We start from the raw sequence: 20,827 nt of genomic DNA, 5'->3' as shown, positions 1-20,827 counted from the left end.
GTGCATCGACTGATTTTATTCTCTCTGATATTATCCTAATTTTTAAATTTCATAGTAAATAAAATCAGGTAGATGCATGGATAACTTCTGTTGAAATTAGAGGACATGTTAATTGACTTGGTTTGTCTCGGGGAAATGACACTCTATTGCAATGCTGCAAGCTAACATAAATATTCTAGTACTTACATCTATTGATTAAAAGAATCCATAAATAGATGTATTTTTTGCAATAAATAATCCATATATTTAGTGCTAACAGATTTTGAACTGATATTGGGTTCAATGAGACGATTCAGGTTTTGAGCGGTGGGTGACTTGGTAATTGCTTTTAATGGGACAATTCCTTTCACTTCACCAAAGCTTGTGTCCGACAACTGGAACCAAGTATTGGTAATGATTTAAAAGCTGGCTTTCTGAATGTAAGCCCAATGTTAATACTATACTGTATTCTTTTATTCTAAAGATAAAATATCACGAGGCATGAATAAGGTAAATTAAGTTGGCGTATTGAGCAACAAGTGGCCTCTGCATTTGACTTCATGAGACGATTCACTGAATTTGACAAAACTTGTTCTCCGTCGAATGCTTCAGATCAGCCTGCCCTAAACTGAGTCACTAAATAAAAACTATGATTATGTATTCCAGTCTATATTGTTTAATTCACTGGTTTTAAATGAAAGAATGACAAAAGGCTTCTCAAATATAACTTATAAATTTGTGAATTCATTTGTTTGAAGAAAAAGATGTATCGAATAGTGAGTCAAGCAGACGAGTAGCTAATTAAGCGATTCAATGCTGGCAATGGAATGTTACTCGACTGAAGGAATCGCACTGGTGTGGCATTAGGGTATTGGTGACGACAAAGGGTGATCCATGAAGACCAACCCAGACCCATTTTTAACCGATTATTGATCAATTTGATATCAATATTTTTCAATCGAATCTCCTATTGATTCTTGGAGTTTTTGGAGTGCTGATTATGAAAACCACTTCCATTTCTACTCCAGACTTATATTTTCATCTCAAATTAGGACATTTCGGACCAAAATTTTCAGGTCGAGTTTTATATTGTTTCCTGCAGTGTTTGATGAGCTGAACTCAAAAATAACTTCCAAATTTTTCCCAGACTCACGCTTTACCCAATTTTGGACCAAAATTTTTGATTTGAGTTTGATGTTGATCCCAACAGTTTTTTGTGTGCTGATAACGAAAATCACCTCCATTTCGACTCCAGACTTATATTTTCATCCCAAATTAGGTCATTTTGGACCAAAATTTTCAAATCAAGTTTTTTATTGTTTCCTGCAGTTTTTGGTGCGCTGAGCTCAAAAATGACTCCCAAATTTTTCCCAGACTCACGCTTTACCCAATTTTGACCAATTTTGGACCAAAATTTTGGAATCGAGTTTGACGTTGATCCCAACAGTTTTTAGTGTGCTGATAACAAAAACCACTCCCATTTATACCCCAGACCTACATTTCACTCAATATGGGCCCACAAGCTGCAGTCCAAAGTGCACAAATTCGCATCGCTCAGCCACACTACGCGCCCACACAAAACGGCGCGTACCCCTAGTATTACATGTATTACAAGTAATATATACTACTCCGTACACGGCCGGGGAGAGTTGACGACCCCTCGGTCATCAGCTGGGTTCTCAGTGGGAACATCCTGTGCGATAGTTGCTCTGTGCTTGGGTGCCTTCTTGGATTCCAATAAATACACACCATCCTGTGCATTCGCTGTCATGTGCACCTGGCCTGCAACTTAAAAATCATTAACATGATACATCCGACAAGCATCTTCATCAAACACTAGACGCCAGCCCTTGGCAGCCAAGCCATGGACAGAAAGAAGGTTAAAAGCCACTTCAGGAACCAAAAATGCATCTTCAATGACTCTGTGAACGTTGTCAATCTCAATGGGAATATTCCCCTTGCCTCTTGTCTCAATAGAAGAGTTGTCAGCAATATAAACACCATGGCCGCTCACATCTTGCAAAGATTCAAACAAATCTCTTCTTCCAGACATATGATTTGAGCACCCAGAATCAACAACCCAAGTGGTGTGCCTAACATGGCTGACATTCATAGCTACCAACTAAGCGCTGTGCTTCCTCTCGTGCTTCTTAGAAGGCTCCGGTTTTCCACCGCCAGAGTTTGAATCGTGCTTCCCCTTCTCCTCTGGGCACTTGGATCTGACATGTCCAAGCTTCTGGCATCCAAAGCATTTGGGCTGCCACTTCTTCTTGCCGTTGTTGCCAGCAAATAGAGCCGTTGTTCCTGGAGCATTAGGGATATTAGTACGAACTTCAGTAGACAGTAGGCGAGTACGAACCAAGTCAGAAGTAATCGCAACATTTGAGTTCTCAATAGCCATTACAAAGGATTCATATTTAGGGCCAAGGTTGTTCAGCATAATAACCCCAACATATTCATCGGATAATGGAGATCCAATTTCCTTCAACTGTCTTGCTGTGCTCATCACATTGTCAACATAATCCCTCACACTGTTGAACTGATCCATCTTCACATTCATGATGTGCCTCTGTAGACTCATCTTCCGGCCGAGTCCCTTCGATTCATAGGCTTCTGCAAGCGATTTCCAGGCAGCATTGGCAGTCGCCACATCACTAGGGATATTAATCTGAGCAGATTCGTCGACGTACAAACAGATCTTCGCCAAAGCACGGCCATCCAGCACACTATCGGGATCATTGACAGTTCCAGCAGCATACTCCCACAAGCCCTCGTGCAGCAACAGCATTCGCATGTTGAACTTCCATGAAAGATAGTTTTCAGGACCCTGAAGTTTTCGCACATTGCTAGGGAGACTGCCTCCACCACTCACGATAGTTCTCTCGTTGCTTGATCCGCTGCCGCTGGATTCGCCTTCATGGTCTTGTCGTCTCGCGTTCACCATGATGACAGCTGGCAGCTAACCTCTTCAAAACACGTGGAGTTCAGACTTCCGGTAATCTTCAAAGTATCGCAGCAGTCACGTTGTCTGGGTCCATAACCTATTAGAGGTTTATGAGGACTGGGCGGATACTTCAGTAAAGTAGAGTCAGTAACGAAACAAACGTGTTGAATTTAATGCGCAGATCAATCAGGAGAGCCGATACAAAGGAGGTCAGTCATTATATATCAAAAGATCAAAAAGAACAGGAAGAACATTTAGCCAATCAGAAACATAGACCAGGAATGACCATCAGAACTACCGACTGTAGGATACAAAATTATAATACAATAAAGATTAGTATTATGAGTGAAATTGTTATTGAAAGTAAATGGAATTATTGTATTAATGGTTTCCAGTGATGGTACATGACTCCCAGTGACATCACCAACTCAAAACTAACTTCGCTCAGTTGGGCGGCAGAGCACAAGTGAAATAATACAGGTCCTATACACTACACTGCTAAACCAATGCTCAGATAACATAAAGAGCAATAAAATGATACTCTTTCCTTTCAATCTACCTTCCCCTAAATGAGATTAACATGCCTAATAAATTATGAAAGTCCTGGAGGTGATAACAAAGTTTAAACCTATTCCCAGTCCAGAGACGGAGTTAGCAAACTTTAAATATTGAAACAACTATTTACTCCACCACTTAAACTAGGGGTACGCGCCGTTTAGTGTGGGCGCGTAGTGTGGCTGAGCGATGCGAATTTGTGCATTTCGGACTTTGCTTATGTAGACGAAATGTGCAGCTTGTGGGCTCATATTGAGTGAAACGTAGGTCTGGGGTATAAATGGAGGTGATTTTCGTTATCAGCACACAAAAAACTGTAGGGATCAACGTCAAACTCGATTCCAAAATTTTGGTCCTTAATTGGTTAAAATTCGGTAATGCGTGAGTCTAGGAAAAATTTGGAAGTCATTTTTGAGTTCAGCGCACCAAAAACTGCAGGAAACAATATAAAACTCGATTTGAAAATTTTGGTCCAAAATGACCTAATTTGGGATGAAAATATAAGTCTGGAGTCAAAATGGAGGTGATTTGCGTTATCAGCACACAAAAAACTGTTGGGATCATCATCAAACTCAATTCAAGAATTTTGGTCCAAATTTGGTCAAAATTTGGTAAAGCGTGAGTCTGGGAAAAATTTTGAAGTTATTTTTGAGTTCACCTCATCAAACACTGCAGGAAACAATATAAAACTCGACCTGAAAATTTTGGTCCGAAATGACCTTATTTGAGATGAAAATATAAGTCTGGAGTAGAAATGGAAGTGGTTTTCATAATCAGCACTCCAAAAATCAATATGAGATTCGATTGAAAAATATTGATATCAAATTGATCAATCATGGGTAAAGAATGGGTCTGGGTTGGTGTTCATGGATCACCCTTTGTCGTCACCAAATACCTTGATGCCACACCAATGCGATTCCTTCAGTCGAGTAACATTCCATTGCCAGCATTGAATCGCTTAATTTGCTATTCGTCTGCTTGACTCACTATTGGATACATCATTTTCTTCCAACTAATGAATTCACAAATTTATTAGTTATATTTGAGAAGCCTTTTGTCATTCTTTCATTTAAAACCAGTGAATTAAACAATATAGACTGGAATATGTAATCATAGTTTACATTAAGTGACTCAGTTAGGGGCAGGCTGATCTGAAGCATTCGACGGAGAACAAGTTTTGTCGATCGACTGAGCCGTTCAGGAGGAGTAGTGTACACACACAGACAGACAGACAGACAGAAAAAACTTTTCAACCGAACTGGAGTAACAGGCTTCGCTATCGCTCAGCCAGTAAACATGTCCTGGCCATAACTGATCCACAAAGCGGAAGAAGGGGTTAAGTCAAGTTAATTCAGTGACCTCTTATCAGTCTATCGAGGACACCATCAAGGCCATGCTGAAGGACGTCGAGTGCATCGAGCGCAGCCTGCTGTCTGACTGGCAGAAACTCGACGCGCTGCGCACGTTCGTCGTCCCCCAGGTGCAGTTCAGCCTCCTGACGGCCAGGGTCAAGAAGGAGGCCTTCGCCGAGCTGGACCGCGAGCTGAAGCGCGTCGCCAAGGACGCCATGCACCTGCCGCAGCGCGCCAGCGCCGAGCCCGTCTTCCTGCCGCCGCACAAGGGCGGCGCCAACATCCTTCCCCTCGGCGACCTCGCGGACGTCGGCGCCGTCGTGCACGCCTTCAAGGTGCTGACGTGCCCCGACCCCGTCGTCAGGACCGTCGCCGTGGCCAGCGCCAAGAGGACCGCCGGCCGCCTGCTGGGCCGCGAGGCCTCCGACGAGGACCTCGCCGCCGTGCTGTCCGGCGCCCCCACCCCCAAGGGCGTCCACAACGCGTCGAACATCTGGTCGGCGGCGCGGAACGCCTCGCGCCGGCTGGCCGCCAAGATCGTCGACTTCAGGTGGGGCTGGAGCCCCACGCTGGACCGCCTGCAGGTGCACGTGCCGTTCCCCGGCAGGGAGGTGGAGGGCGCCATCGTGGACGCCGCCTCCCGCCACCTCCTACACCACAAGATTCGCCAGGGCCTCCAGCACCGCCACCTACTCAACCTCATCGCCAAGCCGGACCAGGGCAAGGTGTACGAGGCCGCGTCCCGCGACCCCGCCTCCAACCACTTCCACGGCGCGGGTCAGTCCATGCGGTTCTGCGACTGGCGCTTCGTGCACCGCGCGCGCCTCGGCGTGCTGCCCCTCAACGGCTGCGTCCGGGGCATCCAGGGCCGCGGCCGGTCCTGCAGGGCGTGCGGCCACCCCGACGAGACCACCGCCCACGTGCTGAACCACTGCTTCGCGCGCCACTCCATCGCCATCAACAACCGGCACCGCGCCGTGCTGCGGAACGTCGTGGAGGCCCTGCCCGAGCCCGTCCGCCGCAACGCCAAGCTGGAGAGGACCGTCGCGGGCTCCGGGTCCGACGACAAGCCCGACCTGGTCGTCATCGACGAGGGCCTGCGGACGGCGGTCATCGTCGACGTCTGCTGCCCGTTCGACAAGCGCTACCACGCCCTGGAGGTCGCGCGCCGCTACAAGGAGACCAAGTACCAGCACCTCGTGGACCACCTGCGGGGCCGCGGCTTCGCGGCGTCGGCGCACGCCATCGTCGTGGGCAGCCTGGGCAGCTGGGACCCGGCCAACGACGCGGTTCTGGCGCGGCGGCTCTTCATCCTGCCGCACGCCATCAAGAGCCTCAAGCGCAAGTGCGTCAGTGACGTCATTCGCTGGTCGCGCGACCTGTACGTCGAGCACGTCTCGCAGAAGCGGCAGTTCAGCGAGAACGTCACGCTGCCCGCGCTGTGACTGTGACGAGCTAAGTGCACCCATGCTCTAATTCTGACTTTACGCCGCGAGTGCCCTGACTGCCCCTAATCCTGCTGGCTTGATGTGTTCCAGGGTCCGAGAAGCAACGTCACAGGTCCCTGGACACTCGCCAGCAGACGCCGCGCCGAACGCCTGCGCGGGGTAGCGTCGAGCAGACGACGCGCCGAAGCCACGTCCGGGGTATCGCCAAGCAGCCGCCGCGCCGAAGTCCCGCGCGGGGTAGCGCCGCCGCGCGCCGCCGCCTCACCGCCACCGACGCCGGCAAGGAGTATCGCCGGACGGCCGCCGGCAGCGCGGAGTACTGTCAGAGAAGGACACTCGTGCGCGGAGTAGCGCTGCGCTGCTCTGCCGAAGCTGCTGCGCTTTCTTAAAGTTATGTTCACTCTCAATTAATGTAACTAGCCCTGAGCTTTCTCTGCTTTTAATTCCTTTTGTACTTGTGTTCCAGGGACGGAGTCTTCAAGTGCGAGTCCCTGGTCACAATTTTATTTATTTTATTATTTAACTTAAACTCAATGTAAATTTCTTTCTACTTTCAAGACTGTGAACCAAGACACAGCTTATACTACTTGTACTATTTATTCTATACTCTTTTAATGTAACTTAATATCAATTTGCTCCTCAAACACTAGGTATGAAGTAACACGTTTGCAATGCTTCTTATTATTATTTCTAAACTGTAACCAACAAAACTTATTATGCAATAAAATGCTTTTTGAATACTGAAGTAAACATGAGCGAAAATTTGGTGCAAAAATTTGGTGTGGTGAGACAAGTCCCATCCTCTTGCATCTATTTTGAGGTGGCATTCCTTACCTGTTCTCCCACCTGCAAGGTTAAGGCCTTGCAAAAGTGCTCGGATTCAACTCGACTTATACCCTTCTTCCGCTTCCTGGATCAACTTTTCCGCATTCGTCCACAACACGAAACGCAAGGGGACCGGGTGATTCCGTGCGTAGAGGGTCATTTTGGATGTACGAAATGTTCTTTTTTAAAGTTCAACTTTAAGGGCTAAATTTGGTGTAGATGGCATACATAGTACCCCACAGTACCCCTCTGAGCGTGGCAGCACTACAAGTTGACTTTTAATTTCACCTCCTATGAAATACGGCGGATTTTACAGAAATAATGACGGAATTTACAGATTACGGAATTTACAAAGCGAAGTGTTTAGTCTCCTGACCCGCTGGGTTACAAGATAGGTAAAAACTGTTGACGGTGTCATTTTGAGCATCCAAAATAGCGTTTTTCAGCGAAGGTTGTGGGAACTTTCTCCCTCATATGCAGGAGCTACGGCCCGAAACGGAATTTACATCTATTTTTACACCCTTACCGTTTTGAACAATTCTGACGGCCTGGAAGCGTCGTTTGACCGCCCCAGGTCCCGCGGGCACGGGCTTCTGGAAGCGTTTTTATGTTCTTTCGATCCCCAGTGGCCGCGAGGTTCAAAAACGAAAAGGAACCCCAGTAGACCGTCAGTTGTGAAAGCAGCATAGATCACATGGTCACACGGTGGACATTTTCCCATAGGCTGTTTCGGGTTCAACAAGTGATGATACAAAGGTCACCTTCCGTAATTTTGCGAAGAATAAGTCAGGGAACAGAGTGAAATAGCCAGTTTTCTTTTGATGTGGCTGAGTCATATACTACAGCATAGCAATGCTGTCTTATAGGTGTTGGTGACCATGACGGACTTTACAAAACGACACTTTAGCAGCTTACGAAACCTAGAAAAACAAAAGTTAGATTGACTTATCCACATGAGGACATGGTCTTCGTTTAGTAAAACAAATTTGAATTGCCCAAGCTACCAAACCAACCTTAGTCCAGGCGCAAGGCCCCGGTGACCTGAAATGACCCCCTACGCACGGAATCACCCGACCAACACCGCAAAATCGTGCCAAATTGATTAGTTTTGGGGTTAATCGTTTCTGGTGTGCACCGTTCAAATTGAAAAAAAAAAAAAAACATTAGTGCGATTGTTTTTCTTTTCAAATATTTTGTTTTTCTTAGTAACAAAATGGTTTAATGCGGCTCAGAAGTTGAAACGAAGTATTTTGAGCATTTTTTAGTTTTTCACTTTTTGTCAATTCTGTCATTTTTCTACTAATTTAGTTATTTTTCTCATTATTTTAGGATTATAAATCCAATTTTTATCGGACCACCTTTTTCTTTGAACTGGTCTTTGCCTATTGCCTACAGATGATTCAGTTCAATTCTGGTAGCATTTGGTCGCACGGGACGCTTGCTAGGACTTATTCCCCCGAAAATTGCATTTTAAACCACTGTGCAGGACCCCTCGATGTTTAGTATGAATTTTGAACACGTTGTGAAAGTAGCTTTCACGCATTAAAATATGGTCCCCTGGCTTCGTTTTGCAGCATAAGGTATAAAATCAACTATGGGTCACGAATTAACTATGGGCCATTTTGTCAGACGGACCGCTACAAATCCATGAATGAGCGAATCTATTTTAAATTCGGTATGGGTCTTCCCTCAACCTTCCTTTGTCAGCTGAAACAGCGCAGATGTATGAGCGACTACCACAACGCCACCTATCGGACAGGGTCGCCGACGCTCTATGACAATAGTGGTTCCGGAGATAAGGTAAAAAATCAATTGTGGATCTTTTTTTTTATAAATGTTTAGTATGAATTTTGAACATGTTGTGAAAGTAGCTTTCACGCATTAAAATACGGTCCCTGGCTTCGTTTTGCAGCGTAAGGTAAAAAATCAACTATGGGTCACGAATTAACTATGGGCTTTTTTGTCTGACGGACCGCTACAAATCCATGAATGAGCGAATCTATTTTAAATTCGGTATGGGTCTTCCCTCAACCTTCCTTTTTCAGCTGAATCAGCGCAGATGTATGAGCGACTACTACAATGCCACCTATCGCACAGCAAAGAAAGTCCTTCAAAATTCAGGAACGCACAAAGTTTCGTTCAGGTGTGAGCAAGTGTTTTTATTTGTCTAGAGTTTCTCCGTCACAAGAAGGCCAATTCTTCGTGATTGCAGTCACCTGACTTCACCTGACTTTCAGTTTTCTGCGCGGACTGCATGCACCTGTACCCCACACCTGCGGCTGAGAGCCCAGAGGACCTTTGAACCGGGATGGCGCGTGTCGTCGGCTCCTTTTAAAAGACCTTATCTAGGCGTTCTCCCAAACAGAACCGCTCTAAAACGAAGGCAAATTTCACTCAATTTCATCAACTGATACAGCTACAAATCAAAAAATAATTTGTGATTCAATTCAAACAAACTTGAAGAAAAGGTAAAAAATCAATAAAGAGCCACTTTTTTTAAATGCACATTTAAAGTATAATAGACCAAATTAGACCAAGTATTCTTCGTTTCGCGGCAACAAGCAAAAAAACGTTCGGCTGCTTACGGCTGAACCACTCTGTTTGAGAATGAAAGTTTCTGAACAGTGTACATCTCAGTCAATACGAGCCCTTTGTTCGTCCTACATACAGCCCTCCTTCGCGGAAATTGTGAAAAGAACATTAGGATTGTCTGCGTTCTACACTGTTAACAATGTGTTGTGAATTTACGACAGAACGTTTCACGAAAATTGTGGGGAATTTCCAAACGTGCACTGTAAGTGTTAGTTTCGTACAGAGGGTTTTGTAAATCAATAGAGGCTCGTCGTAAATTTACAAAGGTTCAGTGTAAATTTACGATGGCAAATCGCAAATCTACGGAACTTGTAATTTCTTGTGAATTTGCGACGGGCCTTCGTAAATCTACAACGGGCCTTTGTAAATAAACGAAGGAACTGCTCGCAGTGTTTTTTGCCGAAGGATTTATCCTTATTTCCAGACGTATTAAGGGGGGACATCACTCCAAAATGGTCAAAAATTGCAACTTTTTTATTAGTTTATATTGTAGAACATTCTTTTCTGCGTCGAATGGTGAATACCGCATTCCGAAATTCAAAGAATTGCAGTTTTAGGAGGTTGTGGGCCGCAAACATGCATGCAGGCATGCAGGCCAGTTTCCCCAACTTTGATCGCGTTTTTCTCGGAAAATGAAATTGCAAACGGTTGCAGGCCTCTAGGGCGCAGTTTTTGAGCTACAGCGGGGAGATTTAACATGGAAGTTCCTACGCCATGCTGCTATGGTGGGTAGCAAAATAATTTGCATTGGTCAATTTTTATTATTTTTAACGTTCAAAAATGAACAATTTTGACCAAAAAACTTTAACAATTTTTTTTGGTTTGTAACAAATTTAACTTAAAATGATTTTTGGCTGAGCGATAGCGAAGCCCTTGCCGTGTTTGGGCGCTCCGAAAAGTGACTGGTCGTGCGTCTGTCTGTCTGTCTGTCTCTCTGTATGTAATCACTCACGTTTCTCAGCAACTACTGAACGAATAGTATCCAAATTTCACACCTGATGTCACCTAAACATCCTACAGGGGGAGTTTATCTCAGATTAACAATTATCATCGTTTGAAATATTCAAAACATCATTTTGAACTAGGTAATTAGCGTGTTTAGGTTGGTAGCAGCGTGTCGCTTACCAATTTCTCATACCGGCTGCCGCGCTTGCAAGCCGTCTGCAAGACGGGACGGCACTTATGCAAATAAACAAACTAAAGAGCAAAGGGGGTCTCAAATAGGTACTGAGATAGTTTTTTAACATTCTAGAATGATTGAAACCCTTCCGGAGTGTCAACAGAGGAAAATACGAAAACTAAATGTGAGAATGGTTTACGTGTTTCGTTCCCCTCTTCCCCCGTCACAGGGGAACAGGTCAGTGCATTGAGTGTAGTTGTGGATTGTAAATACAATGTTTTCTTTGCCTTTGTGTGCATCTACTGATTTTATTCTCTCTGATACTATCCTAATTTTTAAATTTCATAGTAAATCAAATCAGGTAAATGCATGAATAACTTCTGTTGAAATTAGAAGACATGTTAATTGTCTTGGTTTGTCTCGGGAAAATGACACTCTATTGCAATGCTGCAAGCTAACATCAATATTCTAGTACTTACATCTATTGATTAAAAGAATCCATAAATAGATGTATTTTGTGCAATAAATAATCCATATATTTAGTGCTAACAGATTTTGAACTGATATTGGGTTCAATCAGACGATTCAGGTTTTGAGCGGTGGGTGACTTGGTAATTGCTTTTAATGGGACGATTCCTTTCACTTCACCAAAGCTTGTGTCCGACAACTGGAACCAAGTATTGATAATGATTTAAAAGCTGGCTTTCTGAATGTAAGCCCAATGTTAAGACTATACTGTATTCTTTTACTCTAAAGATAAAATATCACGAGGCATGAATAAGGTAAATTAAGTTGGCGTATTAAGCAACAAGTGGCCTCTGCATTTGACTTCATGAGACGATTCACTGAATTTGACAAAACTTGTTCTCCGTCGAATGCTTCAGATCAGCCTGCCCTAAACTGAGTCACTTAATAAAAACTATGATTACATATTCCAGTCTATATTGTTTAATTCACTGGTTTTAAATGAAAGAATGACAAAAGGCTTCTCAAATATAACTAATAAATTTGTGAATTCATTAGTTTGAAGAAAAAGATGTATCGAATAGTGAGTCAAGCAGACGAGTAGCTAATTAAGCGATTCAATGCTGGCAATGGAATGTTACTCGACTGAAGGAATCGCATTGGTGTGGCATTTGAGTATTGGTGACGACAAAGGGTGATCCATGAAGACCAACCCAGACCCATTCTTTACCCATTATTGATCAATTTGATATCAATATTTTTCAATCGAATCTCATATTGATTCTTGGAGTTTTGGGAGTGCTGATTATGAAAACCACTTCCATCTCTACTCCAGACTTATATTTTCATCTCAAATTAGGACATTTCGGACCAAAATTTTCAGGTCGAGTTTTATATTGTTTCCTGCAGTGTTTGATGAGCTGAACTCAAAAATAACTTCCAAATTTTTCCCAGACTCACGCCTTACCCAATTTTGACCAAATTTGGACCAAAATTTTTGAATTGAGTTTGATGTTGATCCCAACAGTTTTTTTGTGTGCTGATGACGAAAATCTCCTCCATTTCGACTCCAGACTTATATTTTTATCCCAAATTAGGTCATTTTGGACCAAAATTTTCAAATCAAGTTTTTTTATTGTTTCCTGCAGTTTTTGATGCGCTGAGCTCAAAAATGACTTCCAAATTTTTCTCAGACTCACGCATTACCGAATTTTGACCAATTTTGGACCAAAATTTTGGAATCGAGTTTGACGTTGATCCCAACAGTTTTTTGTGTGCTGATAACAAAAATCACTCCCATTTATACCCCAGACCTACATTTCACTCAATATGAGCCCACAAGCTGCAGTCCGAAGTGCACAAATTCGCATCGCTCAGCCACACTACGCGCCCACACAAAACGGCGCGTACCCCTAGTTTAAATGTGATTGAGGTACCCACCATAGCCAGACATCTCAGGAAGGCTGTCACCAAATTTCGTTGTTCTAGGTCAAACCGTTTGGCATCCAGCGCTGCAACAGTGCGTCTGACCTAACACTCAAAAATGAGTTTTCAAAGAAAGCGCTCTACTGCCCTGGCAGATTGACTTTGTGTTGTTTTATACTTTATCTGTTAAAATATGAACAATTTTTCTCTTTCGGTTTGGTTTTTATGACGTTTTTACAAAAGCACTGTTTTTGGAGTGATGTCCCCCCTTAAACGCAGGTTTTCTGTATATTAATGGAAGTCCTTTGTTTATTTATAGAGGTTCCCTGTTAATTAGCAATAAATCTTCGTAGAATTATGAAGGTGCTTCGCAAATTTCGATTGTGCTTGCGAAATCAGCCAGAGTTCTTAAAAAATTTACGAGGGTTTTTGTAAATATGTAGAGAGCGTCGTAACTTAACCAAGGAATTGTTTGCAATTTTTTTGCCGAAGGATCAGGATCCATCGTTTATTCCGAACATTACAGTGTGGAATAAGTTATCTTGACAAAGAAACATCTGTTCAATTTTAACCCCGAGTCCCACAAGTTACTTCCACTTACCCGACATCTGTCACTTCTGCACTCGCCCTCATCCTCGCAGTGTTCTTCGAAATGATAACCGCGGGCCAACATGCCATATGCGCGGCAACTTAAGTGAGTCATCGATGCGCTGATTAAGTAAACCACGTACATAAAAGGAAAGGCAAACGATAGAGCCGGCAGTTTGTGCCTTGCGGTCGTCAAGCCCCAAACGATGGCTCGTCTCTCCGTCCTTGTTGTCACCCTGCTAGGAATGGCCGCCTGCGCCGCAGCGTGTATGTATCGCAAAAGCTCTGTGGACTTCGATTTTGTCATCCTACAAACGCGTTTTGTTATTTAACCTGACTTCAGCACTGAAATTTTAGTGAGAAATTTTTCTCTCCGTCTGCTGGTGAGAGTCAGAATTCTCACCAAATTTCGGCATTACCGGCTTCCACAAGTGACGGGACGGGGGAATACGTTGTGACCCACGGCTTTGAATGGCTAAGGCACTGAAGGGGAGACTGCATTTCATCCTGTTTGTCATTTGTTTGCGCAGGGCCCGACTTCAACACTCAGCACAACAAGCTTATTGGTAAGACCGTCCTCTTAGGTTAAATGCGCAGGGCTGGTTACCAAAAGCGAAATTAATTTTTACATTTTCTCGAATGTTTCCGAAATGTGCTGTCCCATCGGTGTCCTGTTTGCAGCTGTAGTAAGATCGAATATTGTCTGACACTCTGGCTCTGAACGACCAGCTACAAATTTCAGCTCATTTCGCACTTTTTTTTACAGTTTTCTGCGAAATTTTCAAAATCTTAAAAAGGTTATTGAAATTGTGACAAAATAAAATGTGAAAAGGGCGTAAATGAGTCTACATTCACAAGGCAGCCATTTGAATACAGATTTCAAAAAAGGCCTGCTCTACATTGAGCTGAAAACATGATCTGATCGGGCCACGCGTTCTGAAGTAAAAAATTGAATTTCGTTAAAGGTTGCTGACCCTAGTTTCGTCAGCGTAGACTCGTGAACACACAGTAAATGGTGAAATTGTGTAGTGTACTATCCCGTTGCATGATTGCGGATCGGTGAACAAATTGGGGCTTAACTTTGGTCCATGTCCAGCTGATTGACATTCAAACGAATGGCTCACTATTCACGCCTGAGCGAACGTGCAGTCATGTCCCTAGAACACTGGCAAGGCAAAATGGTCGATATCAACCAGTAGACACTTCCACCAGAGCGCCGAGTGAAGAACAAGAGGAATAACAAAAGCCGGAAACAGTCCAAAAAAGTCGCTCCTTTTATCATATTATGGGTTCATTTGGGTTCTAAAAATTATTTAAAATTATTTAAAGACGAGTTTTATGATTGTAAACCGTCAAAACCCATAAATAAGACGTTTATGGGAACTGGTTCCGGTACCATTTCTTCCTCTTGTTCTTCAATCGGCGTTCTGGTGGAAGTGTCTATTACATTGACACTCGCTTTATTTTAATGAAACGCCCTCATCGCAGTGACATTCGACATCATGCCTGATCCGTTCCACAAGAGGAGCTTTTTCGACATGCCCCGGACGCTTGAGGAGGCTGCTAAAGATGGCTGGAAGCTCAGTCAGTACAGGCAACATGACCAAACCGTCATCCACTGCCGCGGTAAGGACTACCGCGTGTGCCTGCTCTTCGACGAGTCTGGCAGCGTGGCGGGCATTCGCGTGTCGGTGAGTTTCAGTGTGCCACACTCACTGTAGGGTACGCGACGCGCCGTTCAGTGTGGGTGCTTGAGCGATGCAACTTGGCACACTTTTATGCAAGCGTGGGTGATCCAGCTCGTGGAGGGCGCCAATGCACGAAATTAAACATGCACTTCGTAACGCACGAATTTGTGCGCGATAATGCACGATTTCGTGCGCAAGTATGCAGAAAATCGTGCATTGTCGCGCAGACATTCGTGCGTTAGGAAGTGCATATTTAATTTCGTGCATTGGCGCGCAGAAAATCGTACATAGTAATTTAGTGTGAGATGAGAATATAAGTTTGAAATCAAACAAAAGCGAGCCAAAATCAGTATTAAAGGTCGGGGTGCGATAGCAAAGCTTGATGCCAGTAAATTTCACTTTTCTTGAACTTTACTCCACTTTTGCCACGATTCTGCCTCTCTAGATAAAGCGTTGAACAGCGCATTCAAAAATTTCTCATCAGAACACGTGTGGCTATAGTCTGAACCACGGGCATGCAGTGACAATAATTCTAAATTTGATTTTTTTTTGGAAAAGCACAAAGAGAACCAGTCTTTTTATCTATGCTTTTCCCGTTTAAGGATGCGCCTAACGCTTTCAAAGTGCAATGACCATTTTCGAGGTCTAGAACATAGAGACAGGGAACATTTTGCTGCCAACCGCATTCAATTATCTCAATTTTTCACCCTAGGGAGTGGCACGAGGGCCGAAAAATAGTGTTTGGAGAAAAGGCCATTTAAGTTGAAATATAGATTTAACGCGTTTTCCCAAAACACAAATGCGATTTTGGATGTATTTGAGATCGCTTTGTGCCAAATTGTTCCTTCTCCTAATCCCGATAGGAAAATTCACGCAGCAAAATAATTAGTCTTCAGAAAATAAAACTAATTTTTCATTAACATGGTTTCTGACGTGCCTCAAACGGTCCTAAATTCAATTTTACCAGGTTAGTCAATGGGAGATGAATAAAATTGGCTTCGACCTCGAGTACATTCCAGAATGGGAGCTGAACTTCGACCCATTGGCGTCTGACTGGGTGTACTCCGCCACCGTGTTCTTCCAGGCAAAACGTACGGCAAAGTTGGATTTTTTAAATAGCTATCGCTTTTGTGCCATACAGGGTGAGTTTTCTCGATGTGTCAATAATTTGTAGGCAGCTTGCGCAGCCCGAGGGGATCATTTTTCACCAATGAACTAGTGGGCACAATTGTCTAGGAACTGAGATAATTGGTATTTTGTAATGGGCGTTCGCACTTGCGAGATACGCACCCGCTGCCACTAAGGGTCACAGGACCTCACAAAAGGGTGTCGGGGGTCATGAAGGGATGCTTCGAGACTGGCGGGGGTGCGCCGGACCTTGCAATTGTCATTTCAAAGGAGTTGCCGAGGATCTCAAGTGGCTGTCGTGATGGCCTGCGAAACAATGGATCTCGCGGCTGTCTTCGGGAGGGTAGTGGGACTCCACGGAAACTTCCGCTAAGTCAGTGGCACTCCTGCGAGTACTGCGAGTCCCTTGACACCCCCTCGTGAGGTCCCGCCACCCTCAGTGGCAGTGGGTGCATACCACGTAGGTGCGAAAGTAAATTGCCAAACACTAATTATCGCCGTAACTAGACGTTTGCGCCCACTAGTTCAATGGTGAAAAATGATCCGCTACACTCTAAATATGGGGTGCCCAGCAACTGGGCGCCTTTGTCACCCGCCCCACTTTTTAGGGTGCCAAATGTCGCCCAGTTTCTGGGCACCTTTGTCGCCCAGTCTCGGGGTGGACAAATCATACAGTAACCGGCCCTCTCCCATGGTAGAGCATGCTCAGGTGTCTATATCCTGGGCGACTATGGTGCCTAGATTCTGGGCACCTTCGGCACCTCAGTCGCTGCTGAGCCATGGGTGAAGGCAGGTTTCTTAATGGTTTGTCCACCCCGAGACTGGGTGACAAAGGTGCCCAGGAACTGGGCGACATTTGGCACCCTAAAAAGTGGGGCGGGCGACAAAGGCGCCCAGTTTCTAGGCACCCCATTTTTAGAGTGTAGGGGTGCATAAGCTTCCTCCAAATTATTGACACTCCGAGAAAACTCACCCTGTAGTATCTGGCATATCTGGCGAGCGTTCAAAGAATTGTGATATGGTCTAGTTCCTTTTTCACATCATTAACCAAATTGCTATTGCAGATGAGCTTTTGAGTGGTGGCCGAAACCTGACAAAGCAGGACCTCACCGCACCCAACGGCCTTTACATCCTGCAGACAGACCAGGTGGGCTTGGAGATGAACCGGCTCCACGTGCCCAACCAACAGTCTGAGGCACTGTCAGCTGGCTTCACCGAGCAGGCCTGCTTCTTCGGGATGGGTGAGCTACGAATTAGGGTCAGGGCGGGGAAGAACTGAACAGGGGAAGAACTGGACACCCCATATTTAACTTCAAATACCGTATGCACAGGCATAACAACTATCCAAAGTAGTTCCGTGGCATCAGCGATTCATTACATGACAGATTTTAAGCCTGTGCATACGGCACTTTAAGTAAATGTGTCCAGTTTTTCCCGGCACTGACCCTGAGGTAACCAATTTTAGACCACATGAACGGCGGCTTCAATGCTTAAAGTCGATGCAACACGGTTCTACATTGGGGTTCGCGATACTGTCCACTTCATGCAGTTCTAGGCTCCGTTTTTTTCTTCAACGAGAACATAAATGAAATTAACTTCGTGACTACTAGGATTCCGTGAAATCGTATTTTTTGGGTTCGGAATTTCTCTGTTGGTGAACGGACACGGCGCTCCAAGCGCCAACTTGCGGTTGTTTTGTGAAACCTGACGCCAGACGGCTGTGACAGTTGACCAATACCCCTACCCACACCCACAGTTTACGTTTAACAAGGTTACTTTACAGTCGACGATGTCAAAATGGTTTGGGCGCTACGTTTATTTTCAGCCTCGATAATCTTACGCTAAATTTCGAAAGGATAAAAAGACATGGCTCATCTAAACCCAATCGAAGTTGGTGAAACTGGGTTCATCCGCTATGCATGTTTGCGGCCACAACGTCTTGACGGTCCATTTTTTAAAAAATTTGGAATGCGGTTTTTGTTATTTGCCGCAGAAAAGAACAACATTAAATATACAATAATTAAAAGAGCTCCGAGTGATGTTCCTGTTTAAAACACGTTCCAAGAAGCACATGTGGGCCGCTAAATAACGAATTCTTGACGCTTTTGTGACTGCAGGCAAGCACTACTTCCTGGACATGCAGAAGGACAGCAAGTGCATTGAACACCGCCCCTTCTTCACGCTGTACGGACCAAAAAGCCACGAGCTGAACGGCTTCGGCTTTGTGCAGTACGGCAAGATCAGGAAGGAGAAGAACATGCGGAACTGGTTCGAGTCCCCCACAGCGCAGGTGGCCATGGTTAGTAATCCCAACAATCCGAAATATCCTATTTGCACTGGTAAATGTGACAATTTTTTGGTTTGAACGTGAAAACTGCGATGTCAGTTTTATTTTTAACGTGACACTCAGTGAGAATAAAGAGTGTACAGCAGTGAAAATGCATAGGTTTCGAAAAACGACCATACTGAGAAAAGTAACGTATGTATTTGATTGATATTTAATTCTTGGGTCAAAATCATATAAAATCAAAGAAACATCAGTATGGGAGGACAGGCTGGCGATGTAAAGGCGGGGCGCCAGTGAATTTTATTTTTCATGGACTTCACGCCACTCTTGCCATGCTTCCACATCTCCGGATTCAGCCTCGAACACGGGACTGGGAAATGTCTCTGTAAGCTGCTTTCCGTGTTGGTTCTGCTAGGAGCCCGCATCACAATTGAAACAATACCAAGGGCTTCCGTGCCAAATTTTAATACGAAATGATCTTTTAGGGCTCCCTAGGGGTCCAAGCAGGACCAACACGAAGAGCATGAACAACGCGAACGAAGCCCAGGAATCATCTAAAATATTTCAAGTGCGCGCGCAGTCACGTGAAAAAAAAAGAACATTTTTAAAAAGTTCGCGTGTGCTGTGAAATGTTCGAAAGCCTATCAGTTCCATGCCCTGGCATTGCCTCATTTGGGAATCAGTTTTTAGTAAATCAACATTTTCAAAAAAATAAGTTAAAATAGTAGTTTTTTTTTATAAGAATATTCAAAGTCCGGTGGCCATCTTTAAATATTAAGTGACATCAAAAACCCGTATATATTCAGAATCACCACGAAAAATGCGACAATATGCGGGGGCTTACTCTTTGAATTTCTAAACAAGGGATATTCGACCACTCCTAGCGGAGTGGCTGTACCGGCCCACAAACTGAAACTCTTGGCTATGGCCGAAATATTGTCATTGCCCCTGAAAGTAAGGCAAATGAAGAACGGCGGTTCTGCATATTTAATCTCAGAATGAGCGTTCAAAAACGAATTAATTTTCGTTTTGGTTTTTAAAATCGGTTGAATTATAGCCAGGTTACGATATTTTTCATGGTCAAGCATTGTTAAAAGCTTTGAGGAGAAACGAAAAAAAAACAACAACACATATTTCTTGATCTTTGACGGAGAATCCAAATCCGGGCGGCGCTGGCTGATCACTTCATTTTCTCTTGGACCACCCTACCTTACTCCGCATCTTCGGTTGCAACTCTGCAATATCTTTGCGAAAACATTTCTTTTTAGAGTTAAAATAGAAGGTTCGGAGTAGGGGACACAATAAAATTATCTAAAATTTTACGCTCTTTCGATCTGTGCAAAGCATTTTGCCAACAACGGCCTGGTTTGCATCATTTTGAAGAAGACTGAAGTCTTTGCAGGTGCGGGGAACATAGTTTCATTCATTCCCTAGGCCGTTGCCAGCCCCATTTTAGCCGGATCCCGTCAAATTTTTCGTGCCACTAACTTTATTGAAATCACTTCTCTTGTCTTCCAGACAATCGCGCCCAATAGCCCTCCCTGTTTGGGAGAGTGGGTCAACAAGTATGGCCTGTTTACGCTGCACGTCTACTTCGTTCCCCACCCCTTCTTCACTTTCTGCTAATATGCCAGAGATTTTATGTTAAACCGAATTGTTTCCGTATAAATGTAAAACAGTGTTTATTGCATTCACAATGCAATAGCTCGTTAGTGACACTTTTGCTGAAATAAAAATGGTGCATACTTTGAAATGTTTTTGTCATACATTTGAAGGGCACTGCGACCACTGGACCCGGCCCAGAACTTGGTCCGGCGTTCTGTACAACTCTTGGCCAAGTGAAGAGCGGAATAAATGCGTTAATAATACACAATTTATTACACCTCTTTGCGCTCTGATATGCAATCATGCTCCCCGAGACTATAGGTCCTATAGTATAGAACGTTTCACCGTGTGCCGCTACGACGGGAAATGGCAAAGGTCATTCCACGTGAATCCAACGACGGTTTGGAATCGAGGTCGCCCTGATTCCGTAAAAAACTACAACTGTCTTGCTTCTTGGTTGTTTGCATCAAAACCTACATGGTTTGTCCCTCTCGTTCTTTGGCTCCGTACAGCCACGGAAGAGGTTTTTTGACTCCGGTTTAAAATGTCACTTCATCAGACTGTGAAATGAACACCTACGAGATTGAGTCGGGGGTATGCCCGAAAACTACTTTTGAAGATGACTAATTCTTAACTCTCCAACTGTCTTTTTGCCCGATTCAGAGTTACAAAGGCTTACATCACACTTATTTATCAAGCTGCATGTTGGGTCTTAGCTGGTTTTTGGAGAGGACATGTTGGTTTTCTTATTGTCCACGAAGATTTTTATGAATTGACCCCTTCTACCGGGAACTGTCCCCTATTTTTTGTCCTTCGCATTAGGACT

At 44.3% G+C, this 20,827-nt stretch overlaps 2 protein-coding genes across 2 annotated transcripts; both read left to right on the top strand.

Annotated features, from left to right (window-relative positions):
* The first annotated feature begins 4,871 nt into the window (after positions 1-4,871).
* Positions 4,872-6,275, top strand: LOC117649892. The gene is made up of 2 exons (XM_034393075.1): positions 4,872-5,620; positions 5,717-6,275. The coding sequence occupies exons 1-2, from the start codon at positions 4,872-4,874 to the stop codon at positions 6,273-6,275; spliced, it is 1,308 nt and encodes a 435-aa protein (XP_034248966.1).
* Positions 6,276-13,435: 7,160 nt separating this feature from the next.
* On the top strand, positions 13,436-20,149 carry LOC117649455. Its single transcript, XM_034392272.1, has 7 exons — positions 13,436-13,560; positions 13,824-13,859; positions 14,782-14,984; positions 15,949-16,072; positions 17,174-17,350; positions 18,227-18,408; positions 19,915-20,149. The coding sequence occupies exons 1-7, from the start codon at positions 13,500-13,502 to the stop codon at positions 20,020-20,022; spliced, it is 891 nt and encodes a 296-aa protein (XP_034248163.1). The 5' UTR covers positions 13,436-13,499; the 3' UTR covers positions 20,023-20,149.
* Positions 20,150-20,827: the final 678 nt, after the last annotated feature.

This window comes from Thrips palmi, unplaced genomic scaffold (assembly GCF_012932325.1).
Source record: "Thrips palmi isolate BJ-2018 unplaced genomic scaffold, TpBJ-2018v1 HiC_scaffold_4, whole genome shotgun sequence".
NCBI classification, from domain to species: domain Eukaryota; kingdom Metazoa; phylum Arthropoda; class Insecta; order Thysanoptera; family Thripidae; genus Thrips; species Thrips palmi.
Note: the sequence above shows the minus strand (reverse complement) of the source record. Positions and strands in the feature narration are given on the sequence as shown.